The following is a 16,767-nucleotide window of genomic DNA, read 5'->3' as shown; positions in this document are numbered from 1 at the left end:
CTCATTTTTCCCCCCAAACCCCACTTTTTCCCTTTAAGAGAAAGAGAGCTGCAGAGAGAAGAAACCAAACCAGACTTCTGCTCTCAAAAATGACCTATAGCTACAAGTTTGTACCAAAGAATTTCTATGTCAAATGATTTAAAAACCAGAGGAAGCCTTAAAAAAAAAAAAAAAAAAAAAAGCCAAAGGTTTAAGCGTATGAGAACAGCGTTTCCTGCCACAAGGATTTCCTGTTTTAGGCAACCACAGCGATGTGGAGAAACATCCGCCCCGTGGCCGCAGCTGAGCACTTCTCTGTTCTACTTACCCTTCCTCCCCAACGAAGGTGACATATAGCTTGTTTCTCTGCAGATCTTTTCTGGAGTAGCCCATAATCTGATTAAAAGCATCTTCTAGTAAGTGATCTCTTCGGATAATTAACCTGTCCATAAAGAGACAATGTGAAAAATACAGATTATGTCCTGATCCTTCCTTTCTAGAATTTCAACTTGCCATTTGATTTCCATTTACCACAAATAACTAGGTGAGAAGCAGCAGAGTTACTTAATATCACTGCTGTCTGCAATAAAGTACACATTTCTCTTTAACTCTTAATAGCATCAGCAAAAGTTACATAAGAAAATCACTGGTAAATAGAGCACCCCACCTATGACCTGTAAAAACAACCGCAGAATCCTTTCTGAATGGTCAAATCTATTTATCCAAGAAGGAAAATGATCATAAAACCACACACATGCACACATATACAACTTTTGTTTAGTAAAGCAAGAACATGAGGTAATAATGTTTTAAGTCTCGATGTACCTAGACAAGGAATTCAATTACCAAGTGCCCAGAGAGATGATTTTGAGAACCAGGAGAAAAAAAAAATTCCCAGTGGCTTCCAAAGCAGAAGAGTCTACAATTGTGCTTAATTTTTAAAATTAATTTAATTTTTTAAATTAAGTGAATCTTGAGATTCCCTAAAGGATAGATACAAATGAATGATGCTTGTGGCTGGTTAATCTACTTGTGATGATGACAATTAAAGTCATCCTTCCACAGATACCAATGTTCCCTTAATGTCAATGGCAATGAACAGGGAACGATAAGGAGGCCAGTGCACGACAGCTGGATCATCCAGACCTTTAAAAGTAAAGTGTGAGTAAAGTAAAGCTCGGAGAGGTATGGTGTTTGGGGCAGGCTGATTTTTTGACAGCAATGAAGGTGGAATTTAACTGAGCAAGCCCTTTTGTGCATGGGGCAGTGAGCCATGGGGCTGTTGCTGGGCTGGCCCCTGGCCCCTCTCTCTGCGTCACAGGGGTGCATTAGTGGAGATTTTGCCTCCTTTATCCTCTCTTAGTGGCAGAATGATCTCTAGTGGGGCATGGAACGGGGTAGAGGTGGGGAGAAGAGAAGGATGTTACCTTAAGTAGGGAGTGAAAACAATTCTAGGGCGAACAATTCAGCTGCCCCATTTAAAGGGAGGTAGATGAAGAAGGGCAGAAATGACATTCATGACATATTCTGTTGTGAAGTTTGTTTCAAAGAACCAAATAGAGCCAAGCACTATTCCTATACTCAGGTCAGCTCAGGAGACAGGGACTTGCAACATAGGACATTGTGATAGCTTTATATCTAATGAACATGCTACATGCCAACAAAGAGGTGCTTTTCTGAAGAAAAAAATAAATCAGCTCTTTATTCTGCATGTATTTTTACATGGAAAGTGAAAGTGTCTTCACCGTTTTCAAATCTTAGGCTTAAATCGTGCTTAACTCCAGAATGATATTTTAGATGACACTAGCCTAAAACAAACGCTAGTCATCCCAAGTCACAATCAATTTCCTACATTCCCAACCGCATCCCATCCTTTCACCACCTATAAGTCATGTGGTTGGTATCACTCTGACTTACTTTAATTTCCCTGGGCCTTGTCCATATCCTTTAGTCTCTAACTTCCTGTAAAAGTTCCTTAGTTTGGCTTCAAAATCTCGCTTGTAAGGGGCTGGAGCCCTGGCATTGGCACGCTGAGTACCTACGGAAAACACAAAGAGGACAATCTGGATTTGTGCGTTGTCCTAAAGTTCATCACATCACCATGAAAAAATACTATCACAGGTAACAAGGAAAGGAGGCAATACTTTCAGCTTCTGCATTTTTCATCTCTCCAAGTTGAAGGATGTAACAAACCTTAACCAAGGTCTTAAGAGATACCTTCTTTGTGGCATTTTGGTTGAGGATAAAAATCCTGTTTGAATAGTTACAATGGTGCCCATGTGTTTCTCAAATATGTTCCCCTTTTCAGTCCAAACTAAGATGAGTCAAACAGAATTACTCATGTCTAATGGTAACTGTTCGGGATGGAATGTCTTTGCTTGCTGCTGAAATGATATCATGGCAATTAGACAGGAAGTTACAATGCGTAAGTATGTGCTACATAAGGCGAGAATAGTGAGTTTTTATCATTTACTCTAAATTCCTCACCAAAAAAACCCCACAAAACTCCTTCAGATACACATTATCACAAGAATGATTTTAGACATACAATTACGTGTATTTCATATTGCACAGTAAAATAATCTTAATATAAAAACTGAATTCATAATTGCCAAAGGCACATACCTCCTGGTTGTATAAAAAGTAAATAATACTAATATTTATTACATTTTTAATATGTGCCAAGTACTATGAATATCTATAGATTATCTAAATATATTTTATATGTCATTCGATGGCAAGTATCATTAACAAAATGTAAAAGTAACATAGTTTGTACTTGTTTCCATAGAAAAATCTGGCTTTGTGTTACAAGGTGACTAAGCAACAAGGCGGGATATAAAACTGATGATGAATATGAGAATCAGACACGGAGCCATGACAAAAACACTGGATATTTCCACTAAATATTTCCAACCTCAATGAAAGAAACCAGAAAGCAAAAATTGTGAAGTCGGGTTCATCACATACTGTGTAAGTTCATTAAAAGTTTCTTGAGCAAATGAATCAACTAAATGGTTATTATTCGTCACTAACACTGTGTTAGGTTCAGCAGCAGAAACCCTAAATGAACAAGGCAGGGTTGCTGGAGTAGACATCTTAGGTGGGGAGACAGAAATAAAACATTAAACAATTATAGCATAATTAAATCCTACACTAGATGGTATACAGACTAGAGCGCCAAGGGAACACCATTATCACCCTGGGGCTGTACCTAGCCCTATAGATCTATTTTGTTTGTCCTACAATCTTTTTGGAAGAGTTTAATTGCCAACATTTGAAAATTAGGAGATTTCGAGTAAAAAAAAATCCCAACTTCTCTCTTGAAAATTATTTGGGAAGTCTTGCAATAACAAGCTTGCATTTCCTTGGAGGTACAGCAGGTAGCTGCAGCCACTCTGTTAGATGAGGCACGTGCTCACCACTCTGCCATAGCCACTCCGTGACACCTGCCGCCTGCCCCCCTCGGCATTTGCATTTGAGATCAGTGTTTTAGAACAGTAACAGCAATGTTACAGAAAAGGAATGAGTATAAGCAGAGAACAAAATGGAAAAGCACTTAGGGAGGAGGCTTATTGGAACCAAACCTTGTAAACAGAAGAGAATCTGTATTTTATACTGGGCACAGCAGCAAAGCTGGAATAAGCATTGCATGTGTGTTCAGAAGACACTGAGGGGACCCTGGGAACCTAAAGGGGAGAGGGATGGCTGGGGAGTAAATGGAAAATTTAATCAATCAGAAGGTTTGGAACCAAATCATGAGAGGAATTTTAAAAATCTAGCAGAGTAGTTTGGGTACGATGCAGGCAATGGTGGGAAGCCTTTATAGGTTCTTGACCAAGGGTATGGCATGCAAGTGGTATTTTATTTAAGAAATTATTTTCAGAGTGTGTTGAGTGAATTAAGGGTGGCAAGAGAAAAGAGCCCCAGTTAGGAGTTGCTGCTGCAATCGAGGCCTGAGGGGATAGGCCCAGACTGGAGTGGGTGACTCAGAGAGGCATTTACAATGTGAGATAAGCATGGGGAACAGAGCAGATAAGTACTGAAGAGGAATGGGAAGTGTTGATAACAAATATAAAGTTTTTTGTAATAGTAACAACAGCTATCATTTGTTAAATGCCTGCTATACATTAGGAACAATGCACTTTGCATAGGGGATCTTGAGAAATCCTCACAAGTCTCTGAAGCAGGTTCATTATAACCATCATCACCACTTTGCAACTAAGGAAAACAAAGATGCAGTTTCCTGCCGAAGTCACATGCCAGTGACAGTGGGTTTGGGATTTGAGCCAGACCTGTTACATGCTATAAGTAGTTGGAAAATGATGCTGGTGGACAAGGCATGTGAAGTTTTATACACATTGAGTTGGAGATGGCAGCTAGCCAGGTGGATATGCTCTAGCAGCACCTGAAAATACAGTGCTTGAGTTGGAGTGAGAGATTAGGGCCACACGCGTGGATTAAATGAGTTAGTGTGTGTATAGCACTTGTGCGGTGCCTGTTGCTTAAGAAGACCCATATCAGTGTTAGCTCTTGTTATCCGCATAGAGATGAATACTAAAGACACGGGGAAATGGGCTTTTAGGAAGGAATTTGTAGAAAATTTGTATAATTATCTGTCTAGAGATCTGTTTGCATAGTTATGAATCTTTTACCCAAAGAGCTAAGAGTTATGTTACAAAGAAAACAAATAAACTTGACCTTAAAAGGTATGGGAAGCAGAAGGGACTCCTAAGCAGTTGTTCTCAATCTTGACTGCACCTTAGAATCACTTAAGAAGCTTTAAAAAACCCGAATGTTCAGGCCACACCCAAGGTCCACTACGTCAGAATCTGTGAGGGTGGGACTCGGGCATGAGTGTTTTGCACAGCTCTCCAGATGATTCCAACGGGCAGCCATGGTGGAGAACCACTATTCCCCTTGCAGAAAGGTCAAATATAACCAACACAACACGTGAGCAGTACCCAGGCATTAACACAGGGCAACTGCTTCCTGTGTATTTGAAAGGCATCGTTTGTAACACGAAAGAACATGATCTCCATGAGCACAGGCTACTCTCCTAGTTGGACGAAGAACATGACAGTGCAGTACAAGTCCACTCAGAGGTGGCACAATAAAGTTACCAGTGCTCCAGTCTGAGCAACTGCAGACTAGTAAACCCAGACAGTGCAGTGACTCAGCCTTCCTGAGCACAATCATTGATAGGGAAGAGGAAAATGAAGAACAAAAGACTGAATGAGTATCTTCCAGAGTCAAAAGAAACATGATTCTTTAAGAGTTGATTACTTTAAAAAACAGCACATACAGTATACTATTGCTGTATAATTTGAGATGCTTAAAAGGATATGGGAAATGCCACAATGCTTTCCATCAATATCAGTACAAACACAATAAAAATTAGCTCTGACTCTGTTTACACTCTAGGGAAAGGGATTTAACTACAAAGACTCTGGAGACAGCAACTGTTAAATGCAAAAATTCTTTTGCCACTAGTTCGATTATGAAAAAACCACTTACATATTACTTCATCTTTTTAAAATTACAGTAAATTTTGCTGTTGGCCTTTGTCAAATTCTTAATACAAGTCAGGTATAAGTGCCAAGAAATTCCAGAGCAGGAACGATGTTACTTCCACTTTGGAAATAAAAAAGTTCTTGGAAGATTGAGCTAACAGAATTGTACGGGAGCCACAAGTGCAAGTGAAGTTCTAGGATATGATATTTTTACAGAGAGAGTAATTTTATGGTCTTTACAGTCCTAAAAATGAAAATCAGATATAAAAAGTCAGTGTCACAGTAAGTGATCAAATGAAGGGTTGACTTTATGAATAGTCAGCATTATGCTAATTATTTGCAGGAAAAATTTCAGTCACAGATATTAAAGGTTTTCTTTCTTTGTCATTGCTAGGCAGATCTAAAGAACTTCAATATAGCATTACCCCATTTTCATATACTATTACAAAATTGAATAATCATAGACAAACTAAAGAATTCCACCTGACTAAATATTTCAGATGACACTAGAAGTATCTTTGCATCAAACTCCTGAGTAGTCTGAGTCTTTTTCGATGCTGGGTGTGCAGCCTGGAACCCGGATTGCTCTGATGCTGGCACCCACTTTGTGTTAGACAAGGCTTGGAGCTTAGCCTAATCCAGTATGGCTCCAGGCCTCTGTCCTGGGATGGCTCAGAAGCCCACTTCTTTCCTGGTTCACTTTCAAAACATCTCTATGACGTTAAAAAAATCCCCTATTAGTAAATGAGAACAAAATATTGAACATTATAATAATTTCTGGAAGGCTCTATCTTCTGGAACATAGCTCAACACTGGAACTTAAGAAGAAAACATCTCCAAAATAGCTGGCACAAAGCACAAGCACTGAAGTCCGTGCACGTTTACTTCATTCTCTAAGAGTAGTGAAAGGCCTTCAGGTCAGTTTTTGAGCTTGCTGATGCTCATGTACATATCATTTATGGAAAACACCAAGTGATGCTCTGATTTCTCAGACCTTGGCAAAGGTGTTGGCAAAGAAGCAACTTCCTAAAATAGGAAAGCTGAAGGGTCTGTCAACGGCAGGCATACTCTGAGAGCACTGGGCTTGAAAACATGGTAGACTAACAACAGCAACAAATAAAACCTCTATACTGTGATAGGGACAGTATCTGGGGCTTTCCTTCAGTCTCCAGAATTACAACTCTACCCACCCAGGGGGCACCCTTCACTTGTGCTATTTGGTTCCCACAACATCTTTGTAGTGCTGAGCCAAGGGAAGGGGTAGAATACTTTAAAAAAAAAAACAGGTATAAAGCTACTTCAGGGATTGTAGGAAAGATGGGGGAAAGGAGAGTGAGAGAATGAGAGAAAGAGAGAACTAGGAAGAGAGAGGAAGGGAGAGGAGGCGGGAGAGAGAAGGGGAGGAGAGAAGAGAGAATGTTTGTGAAAAGAGTAGGAGATGAGATAAACAGATGCTAAGACTTCACAGGAAGAGAGAGAAGAAAAGATCCTTAAGGAGTCCACCATGTGTTGGGAGAAATAATTCCCTCTCACAGCCCATCCCCTCAAGACAACCTTCAGCAAAGACCCATAAGGCTCTTCTCTATGCTCTCTGAATGTATTTTACTTCTGTTGAGTGTGACTTTGTGCTGGTGCTAGCTTCCAGGAAGTCCAGTTCTAGTCAAGTAACAACAGCTCTGCATCATAATTCCTCAGCACAATGACCCCCAAACCATGAGATATCCTCAATGTGCTGTATATAGGAAAGCAAGGAGAAATATAAAGCACTTACAAAAGAGTTTCAGCAAATAGTGGGTTAAACAAATTCTCATGCAATTAAAGTCATGCAGTTAAAGCTTTGGTTAACCTGGAAAATTCACATAAGAGAGCACATCTCCAATAATATTAGACAAATTAGGTGTCATTGCATTTAAATTCCTAGAAATGTGCAGCTTAAATAAACTGCTGGGTCCCATATTTGGCATAATAAACCATATGGTGTTTGGAAAGATCTTTTCCTTCTGGCATCGCTGAGGTTGGGATTGGCATTATAACGGTCCTAGAAAAACAAACCTCCACATTCCACAATTTTGACAAATTTTAGGTGAGCACTCGAACAGCTGCAAAAAGCAGTGAGTCAAAGTTTCCAAAGCCCCCTTCTCTCTGTATTTGAAAAGACATGTAAATGTGTTTGGAATGAGGAAAAGTGTGGAAAGTTTACCAGGTTCCTAGGCATTCTGAAGGCAGATCATTAAAATTTATTATTGTCGTATTTTTCATGGTGTTATTCTCACACCACTAAGAGGGGTGAAATTCTAGCCACAAGAAGGAGGATCAGATCACTTTTAAAAGTCTGTTTGAAATGGGGCTTTCACAAAACCTTCAGGAATACTGGTAGAAGGAGAAGCTATTTTATACAAAGAAATGGAAGATTCCTCCACAGGGGAAATGAGGTTAGCTAGTCCTGCCCTTGGCTCATGTGGATCTAGTTACAGTTACTTCCACTGATATCAGGCCGTACATCCCAATTTCAAGATCAAACAAAGCCCACTGAAACAGAGTAGGCCAAAAATATGGAGATGATTCTTCCTGAAAATTAAAACCACCACAAACACTGCTAGCAATTTAGATATATTTGGGTTACACGTCTTTGGAAAATGTTTAACTCTAAAGCTAAGTTTCCAGAATGCATTTTTTTATTGCCACCAAGGATTACTCATGTGCATTTGTGATGCTAAATGAAGAAGTGCATTCAGTCAATATTTAGAATGCTCATATAGTCTCCAAGAATGTTCAGCCGTCTTCAAGAGCATGCCTTTGCAGGACTCCAAAGAGACAGAATCTGGTGATCTCCCTTTCCCCGGGGAGGGTGGGCCACAGAAAAGGGATGGAAAGAAGAGTCTAGACTGGCACGAGCAATAATCCACACGGTTCCATTTCCTTAACCATAAACACCAGGTAAAGGGACAATCCATTTTAAACTTCAGCACAGGTTTTACGAAGATAAAGATCAGTCAGGATGATTAAATGTCTAAGAAGCCAGCTCTGCAAATCAGGAAGAAATTGATTCAATTATTCCAATTATTAATGGTTCAAATAAGGACAAACCATGCTTCTTGGAATCAAATTTTCAGAAAGAAAGAAAAAGGGATAAATTAATGTTCATCAGCTACTCATTATGTTCCAGGCACCAGGCAAGGTGTTCTCTCAAAAATAACCATGAGAAATGGGGTGATTATTATTATGCCCATTTTACAGAAAAAGAAATTCAGGTTCAGGGAAGGAGGTAAATTGCCCAAAGTCCCACAGTTGCAAAATGATGGAGGCCAGCTGGGAATTCTATCCATTTCCCCCTACACCTTTAAACTTACCTGTAGTGTCATACACTTATTTCCTCCCAGCCTGTGTCATCAAAATAGGTGTCCCTACTTTGTTCCAAAGCTGGCTGTGCTGCTGCCTCCACTGTCCAGCTTCCCACAGGCCTGTGCCATGTTTGTTGCATTCCACCAACCAGTCTCCTTCCTCTCACATCCGTCTCTACACACACATGCTCAGCCTTCCCCACCTAAAATCCCTTCCTTCCCTCTTCTTCCTCTAACTTCTGTCCTATTTTGCTTTCTTTTCACCTCCATACTTTGTGAAAAGAGTATTCACCACTCCTGGATTCTACTTTACATCCTGGATCCTTCTGTAACCAGTCACAATCCAGTGGATGACCTATCACTTCATAGAACCCGCTTTGGCAAAGACCATTTATAACTTCATGATATTCACATCTAATGGCCTGTTTTCAGACTCATCCTTTCTGAACTCTTTGAGCATCTGGCCCTGTTAACCACTCCTCCCTGAAAGCTGGCTCTCCCTAAAAGACTCCCTGATGCTACTCCAAGAGCCATTGGCTCTTTCTTTCACTTGCTCCTCTGCCTCAGACCATCTCTTAAATATTAGGGTTGCTCATGGCACCAATCCTCTATTTTCTCATCCTTTCACTGACTTGTCCTCCCTAGTTCCTCTAAGCTACACTCTGGGTTTAAACCGCCACCATTACACTGAATTTCTAGCTGTCAACCTCTCCTGAGCTCCATGACTATCTTTTCCAGTTGTTTTTGGGTATCTCTAATCGATGGCTCAAAGATTTCATGCCAAACACATCTAAAATCAAACTCATTTAACCTCTCCCCTTCAATCTAAACCTTTTCTGTTCCTGGTGGATGGTGCTACCATCTGCCTGGTGGTTTAGGTGCCGAGGACCTTCAAATCTGCCTTGACTCTTCCCTACCTTGGCTTAGAGTGCTAATGTCTCTGCATCCCACAACACATCCCTTCAGTTAATTCCCTCGTCTCCCTCACCACTGCCACTGTCCAGTCCAGCCTTGTACCATGTCACCCAGGCTAACATAATAGCCCCTCAAACAGAGTCTCTCACTTTGGTCTCTCATCTTCTAATCCATCCTTCCCACTGCCAACAAACTGATCTTTGAAAAACAGGGTATTACTGGTATTCCCGTTTATAAATTTTCTTTGGCTTCACACAGACTACAAAGTAAGGCTTCAAAGACAAACCAGCTCTAGCCTATATTTCCAACCTGAGCTCTGAGAATTTCTCTTCATGTGTCTTTATTAATTCCCCTGAACTGCTTTCATGTTTCTGAGGCATAGCTTCTGCTACCCCTTTGTCTAGAATGTCCTTTTTTGGTCCACCTGGTAAACTCCTAGTCATCATCCTTCGAGGTTCTACTTCATACCTGATATCTTCACCTTAACCCAAACACCCACCCCCAGCACTGAAGGAATAGTTGTTCCCACATCTGTGCTCCCATACATTTCTTCACTATAGGACTAACTACAAAGCTTTACAGAGTCATTTGCTGACTCACTGCCCCGCCATGAATTCTTCAAAGGCAGGAACTATATCATTCATCTTTGGAGTCCCAGGGTCTAATTCAGTGCTTGGATCATAGTTGGATGCTCAATAAATCTGTGTTGAATGAACAAATTAATAGACCATTTCCTGTTTGCAGTATTCAATTAGGCTACAGATTCATTATCATAGCAATATGGGGAAACACATGTTATATATCAAAGAATGTAACAGAAGCTTTTTATGACACATGTGGAGTTTGGATCTCTACTTGAAATAGTTTTAAATTCTAATAGCTGTTAAAGTGTGAACAATACATTGCCTATATAATAAGGATAAATATAGCTGAAGTTCTGTCAACATTATGACTATCTTCCTTTAAACAAACTCATTTGCTAAGCTGCATTTTCTATCATTCTTCCATCCATTCATTCACCCATTCACTCCTTCATTCACACTCTTTCAAAAAAAGTTTAAACTTAGTTTATCTATTAACACGTTCTATCTACCCATCCATCTCTGTTCTTCCCATTTAATGCAATTAGTGAATACTGTAGGGAAAAATATCCAAGTCCATTAAACTGAATAATTTAAATTCTATTATATTTCTTGAAGAGCAGAGACTTTACTTTTATTGTGTATCAAATCGGTCTCTTCACTAGAACTTTTTAATGCCAAAAAGCAACATAGTATTTTGTGCCCTAATATTTTCCAAGATACATTAGGCACTACATAACATAATGAAAAGTAAATTCTCCATCTGAGTATGTCATACTACTAATATTTATCCTCCTATTCATCATCTCTCTGTCAAAGTGAATCCCCATGGAAACAAGCCACTCTTAAGAGAAAGGAAATGCCACACACGAACCTGTGCTAACATTAAAGGTGTATCCAAAGTGTTCCCTTCCTGTGCTTCATGAAGGACAGAACGTGTGACTTGAGGGCTCACTCCTTAGAGAATTCATTGTAAGCAGCAGGTAGACTCACCTGGCGAGTTCTGAGGAGACGACACGGGGGAGCCACGTGGGGACTGACAGTAGCTGGGGTGGAGTAAGGCATGTGGAGGCACATATGACATTATCTCTTCTTCAAATAAACTGGGGAAAGACAGGAAACAAAATGGGCACTTTAGCCAAAGAAGTGGGGAAAAGCCTAAAGCCTCAATGTGTAAAGCAGTCGATCTCTCACCCTGACCCATTCCATCAAGATCAAGTTCACTTCCCGAAGGGAGCACCTGTCCCCTTCCCCTTGTAGGTAATCCTTGGGCAAAAGACCTGGCTGCTGTAGCTTTTGTGAAACCTGTGCTTATTTGCCTGTTTTCCTACCAACTTCAGAGAACACGGTTTCTATTTTACCATTCTAATATGTGAGTTTGAATGTACATGTTTGTTTAAAAATTGTACCTGGGCTTTTAGATTTGGAAATAAGATTCAAACACAATAGAAAATGTTTATTGAGAACCCATAATACATACACAAAGTACATTCTGTATCTTCATTCCCAGAAATATGCAACATGGTCTCAGCCTTCAAAGAGCCTGGGATTTAATTGGATAATTAAAAGCAAAATACTTCCTAAATAATTACAACTGCTAAATAATTAGCTCCCTTGTTTACCCTGGCTACTGTTTTTCAAATGTGAGGATTTTGATCTTAGATTATTTGTCATTTTTTACTTCCATATTGAAATTTCTGTTTCTAATACTCTCCTAAAAGATAGTAACCAGAGACCTGAGTTCTTGGAATGCTAGACTTTTCATTAAATATTATGAGAAAGAAAACAACAACTGATTTGAGCACTAAGCTCAAATATATAACCATTTGGCAAAATAGAATTAAGATAACCATAAAAGTAAGAGGACTCATTTTTTTAATTAAGAGGTAGAAGTAGGTTTCTTTTTCTTCAAACTTGGCCAAACCTAGAAACCTGTCATAACCTAGCCAGAATTTTATAACAAAATTCTGTAACTTAACTATTTTATCACCAACCAAACTATCACAGAAACATCATATCCTAATAGTAATTGACCAGTAGTCTTCCTGACCACTTAGGCTACTACATGCTGTTTTCAGAACTAGCTCAATATACCATAGACTGAGAAATGAGTCCCTTCCACCTCCCGCTCAATGTCCTGTTCAGAATCAAGTGAAGTGAAGTATCTATGGAAAGTGATTTCATCCTTTTGAATTATGCTTCAACTACACAGTAAAGAAACAAGTGGCAACAATCAAGTGGGCAGTCAGAAATATAGCAACAAATATGGCAATGATCCAGGTGGAGAATTGGATGGACATGGTCAGGGTCAAGATCACCATGAATGCCACGAAACGGTTGTCAGCACCCAGGGTAGGTAGACAAAGCATTGCTGGAGTGGCTCGGCATGGCATTCCCTTTCATTCTAATTCTATGCAGGTTGCAGAAGTGGGTGTCCCAACCACTGAGTGAAGCAAAGCTGTATTTTCCTCTGGTTTGCCTTCATTTGAGGGACAATATCAAAAATGAGAAAGTCTTTTGAAAACTTGCCAGTTTCACTTCTAAACTACTCTAAAACCAACGCTGATGGTTATAACCATCAGGAAAGAAAATACAACAGGTCAGTTTTATGAAGGTCTATCAAGTTGGCAGTAAGTACCAGGGACCAAATTTCAACTTTCTGCTTTGATTTCCCAAACCTAAACTCTCAAAACCATAATGTAAATAAATAATGTCTTGGATCAGCTCAAGGGGACAAAGCACATTTTAAGAAAAAAACTTGAAAGAAAATATAAGTATGTATAGCCTCTCTTCTACACTGAAGGGGTAAACTGTATGTATGCCTTGTTCAGATACCCTACTGCTCCGTTCTGTGAGGGGGACTTTTTATTCATTAGTCTCTAAGACCTTTCCCTTCTCCAATACCACCTCCTTTACCAGCAGGGTAAAAACAAAATTAAATACATTTCAGTGCTAACAAATGCAATCTGAAACACATTATCACTCGATCAGCATCTAACTCTTCAACATCAATATTTCTGTAAGTCTTTAAGAATAAACGAGACTTTTTTTAGGTGACCATTATCAGCATATTATTTTCTAAAATGCTCCATAATATCCGATGACAGGAGACTTTCTGCTTTAAGAGCTAGTGTTACGTACCTCAGCAACATAACAAGGTCTGCATCACTTGAAAGGCGCACCAGTCCTGGGGTCCCTTCAGTTCGGATAAATTGGATCTTCTCCCTATTTAAGCAAAGAAACAGCTCAAGATATATGTGGCAAACTTTTGGGAAATAACTCAGTGGTAAAGCACATTTTTTATGATGATCACAACACTTTTTGCTACCCATTATGGGGCAGCTACTACGTGACACCCTAGGAATACATATCCAAGACAGACATGGTCTTTGCCTTCAAGGGTACCTTGTGAACATCAATATCTTCCAGTTCTAACTAACAATGGGCAACAAAATTTTTTTATTGCTTTAATCATTTTGCTGCCCACGTACTACTACAGGCAGTATACCATCCATCCAGTAAAACTCAGTCTCTGCTTTGAGTCAAAGCTGATTGGGGGGCCTGGATCTAGGTAACAGTCTTAGGCTGAGCCCCTGCTATTCCAAAAACAGATCGTGTTGGGATAGTTATCTATTTTCCTGAGGGTATATCCCTTTAAGTTATAAGTGATGAGCTCATTCCTAATTGGAAGTAGATAATATCTATGCATTGCATATTCAATGTGAAAGCACATGGCTTTTTTTAAATAAGGGAAAACCTGAAATATTTTTAGTTACTGCAGTTGGTGAAATAGATTGTGTGTATATCTGTGCAAATGTATATGTATATATACACATCAAACACAACCATGTGAGTTATTTTTACCATTATTTTATGTGATAACACCAGTTTTTTCTTTTTGTTTGGTAAGTCATCTTTATGTTACTATTCCCAATTTGTTATATGACTACGGTTTTAGTAAAATTTTTCCTAGTTGCTTTCCCTCGTTTACATCACACTATTTCAAAGCACACCATATTAATTTTTATAAGAGGAGGCAAAAATAAAAACATAAACTATGGTACTAAAACCATTACATTTGGTTAGAACATAGAGGCCAATACAGATATGCAGTTTTACTCTGAATGCTAAGGACAATACCTCTGACTACTGTGTTATGAAATAAAATATCAATCACTGATATGTAAGTATTTATTTACAGTTAGTTCTTATCTACAAAGCATCTTGTTTTTCTATCTGATATTTTCATAAAGCCCCACTGCATTTTCTATTTCCAAATTCCAAACTCTCTTATTAAGATTACTTACAGACTAGGAGGCAATGAGGTAAAAGGCAAGCTTTAATGTTCAGAAGAAAAATTCCCTAATGCTCAGAAAAGTCAGTTGCCTTTCCTTTCACCACACAGCTCACAAGGCATGATAAACAGATTTCAGTTCTTGGTTTCCTCTGGCTAGATGCCTTTTACATAATATGTTAGTATATGAAGCACCTACCCTGTAGTATTTACCACATTTTCCTTTTTGTCTTTTATTGCCAGTAGCTAACTACTATTAAAAAAAAAGACTATTAAGAAATAAGTGGTGGATATGTATGTAAAGAAATTGCTCAGAAGGCCAGCCTCTCTGCTTAAAGTTATTTCAGCTTGAAGGCTTGAACCAGACAGAACATCATCTCTCAAGTGTTGAAATCGTATGTCTGAAGCACGTGATGGAAACCAAGGCCCATTATCTGGTACATAGTTTTTTGATAAAAGATATAAACATTGGTTGAAAAAAGCTCAATTAGAAAAAAGTTATCTTGGAGAAAAATGAACAATAACTTAACCAAAGAAGTACGCTCATAAGGGTTGGTAACAATATGCTTTGATCTTAAAGAATCAAAAGCTAGCTCCAACAAATACGCAGTTTATCTCCTTAGTCTATCATCACAATGAACTCAGGCAAACAGAACAAAACCGAAGAACAAACTGGCTAAGCACTCTCCTCTACTTCCTCAGCAGGAGCTACACAGAGCAGGCTGAGTGATGGTGAAGATATCATGCTCCAGATTGTGGCCTGTAGGTTTCCTGTGAATAAGAAAAACATCATAGCTTCCTGAGTCACAAGGATGACAGGGCGAGGAAAGGAAAGGGGGAAGGCATCAGAGGACATATGCCAATTGGGAAACTGTTCATCACTTTCCAGATATTAAAGTACCAGGCAGTGAAGGCAACTGGTCTGATTTTTCAGGTGACAACATACCAGAAGCAGGCTGGGACTAGCTTTCTACTAGGCCAACTGATTTATCACAATGACAAGCTATGGGTCATATGCTTCCAGGAACCAGACACTGGAATATGTCATCTGAGGTACAGCACACCACTAAGTACTTTCTTAAACTGATACTGATTTATTCTTTTGGCAAACACTTTCTGAGTACCTACTATGTGCCACGCATGGTACCACACACTGGGAATCCAATAGGAAGTAAGACAAAGTCCTTTTGGAGGAGTTAATGGTGCAGTGGAAGAGAGAAAGGCAATGAGGAATTCTAATATTAATATTATTTGAAAATACTTAAATTCTTCTGTTCACTTAACAGAACTCTGTCTAGGCCTTATACCTGCACCAAGCCTAGATAATCCTTTACAAAGTCCTTTCATGTAGAAACAAAGAAGAAATTAGTTTACTGACAAGAGAGCAGATCAAGGGTGAGGAAGAGAGAGAAGTCAGCAGACATCCTCGGATATGTCACCAACCTTTTCTAAGAAAAAAAGGAACAGCTTCTTGGTTATCAGATATTTGCCCACTGCTCTATAGACCAGTGTTTCTCAAACTGGTGTGCTTGTTTACTAGAAATCTGTAGAAATCAGCTAGAGTTCCGCAAGAATACTTAAATTTTGTGTTTTCACTTTGATGATCAAAGCAGCCAAAATGATACAAGCATATTTTGGATAATATAAATGACATTTATGACTGAATATTTCCATATGACTTTGGGTCCTATGTCTGCATTTACAAGGTGGTTGGTGCCAAGATTTCAGAGATGAACTTTTAAAGTGCTGGTGAGTAGGCCTGGCTGCCCTGAGGTCGGCAAAAACTTGATGTGATAATAATATGACAACAACAGTCCCTGTCTGCCACTCATGCACAATTCTCTTACCAATGAAAAAGATACACTTTTCTGTTACAGTGTTAATTTGCATCATGAAAATGATCAAGTGAGGCTAGGTAATGTATATATAAATTGCCATAGGCTAATGAGAAAAGAAAAGAGATGGATTTAAAAGTAAATTATGCATTTATGCTAAATAATGCATAAAGATGTCCTGGCTTATTCTAAGAACAAAGCTTTGCAATAGTTTGCAAACTGAAAAGTAGTGGTAGAATCCACTCATCCTAGGGCACATTCAACGCTATGGTTTTTTTCGTATTGTATTTGAAGATACACTATTAAATA

At 39.1% G+C, this 16,767-nt stretch overlaps 1 protein-coding gene across 1 annotated transcript in view; it reads right to left on the bottom strand.

Annotated features, from left to right (window-relative positions):
- The window catches only part of HECW2 (HECT, C2 and WW domain containing E3 ubiquitin protein ligase 2), a 204,640-nt gene that overhangs the window by 34,777 nt on the left and 153,096 nt on the right, over nt 1-16,767 (bottom strand). Inside the window, exons 17-20 of the mRNA XM_069469056.1 lie at nt 13,471-13,554; nt 11,323-11,432; nt 1,897-2,017; nt 308-421 (exon numbers count right to left, since the gene is read on the bottom strand). Of these exons, the coding sequence (XP_069325157.1) occupies nt 308-421; nt 1,897-2,017; nt 11,323-11,432; nt 13,471-13,554 (429 nt within the window). The remainder of the gene's footprint in view (nt 1-307; nt 422-1,896; nt 2,018-11,322; nt 11,433-13,470; nt 13,555-16,767) is intronic.

Source organism: Eulemur rufifrons, chromosome 1 (assembly GCF_041146395.1).
Source record: "Eulemur rufifrons isolate Redbay chromosome 1, OSU_ERuf_1, whole genome shotgun sequence".
In the NCBI taxonomy this organism is placed as follows: Eukaryota; Metazoa; Chordata; class Mammalia; order Primates; family Lemuridae; genus Eulemur; species Eulemur rufifrons.
Note: the sequence above shows the minus strand (reverse complement) of the source record. Positions and strands in the feature narration are given on the sequence as shown.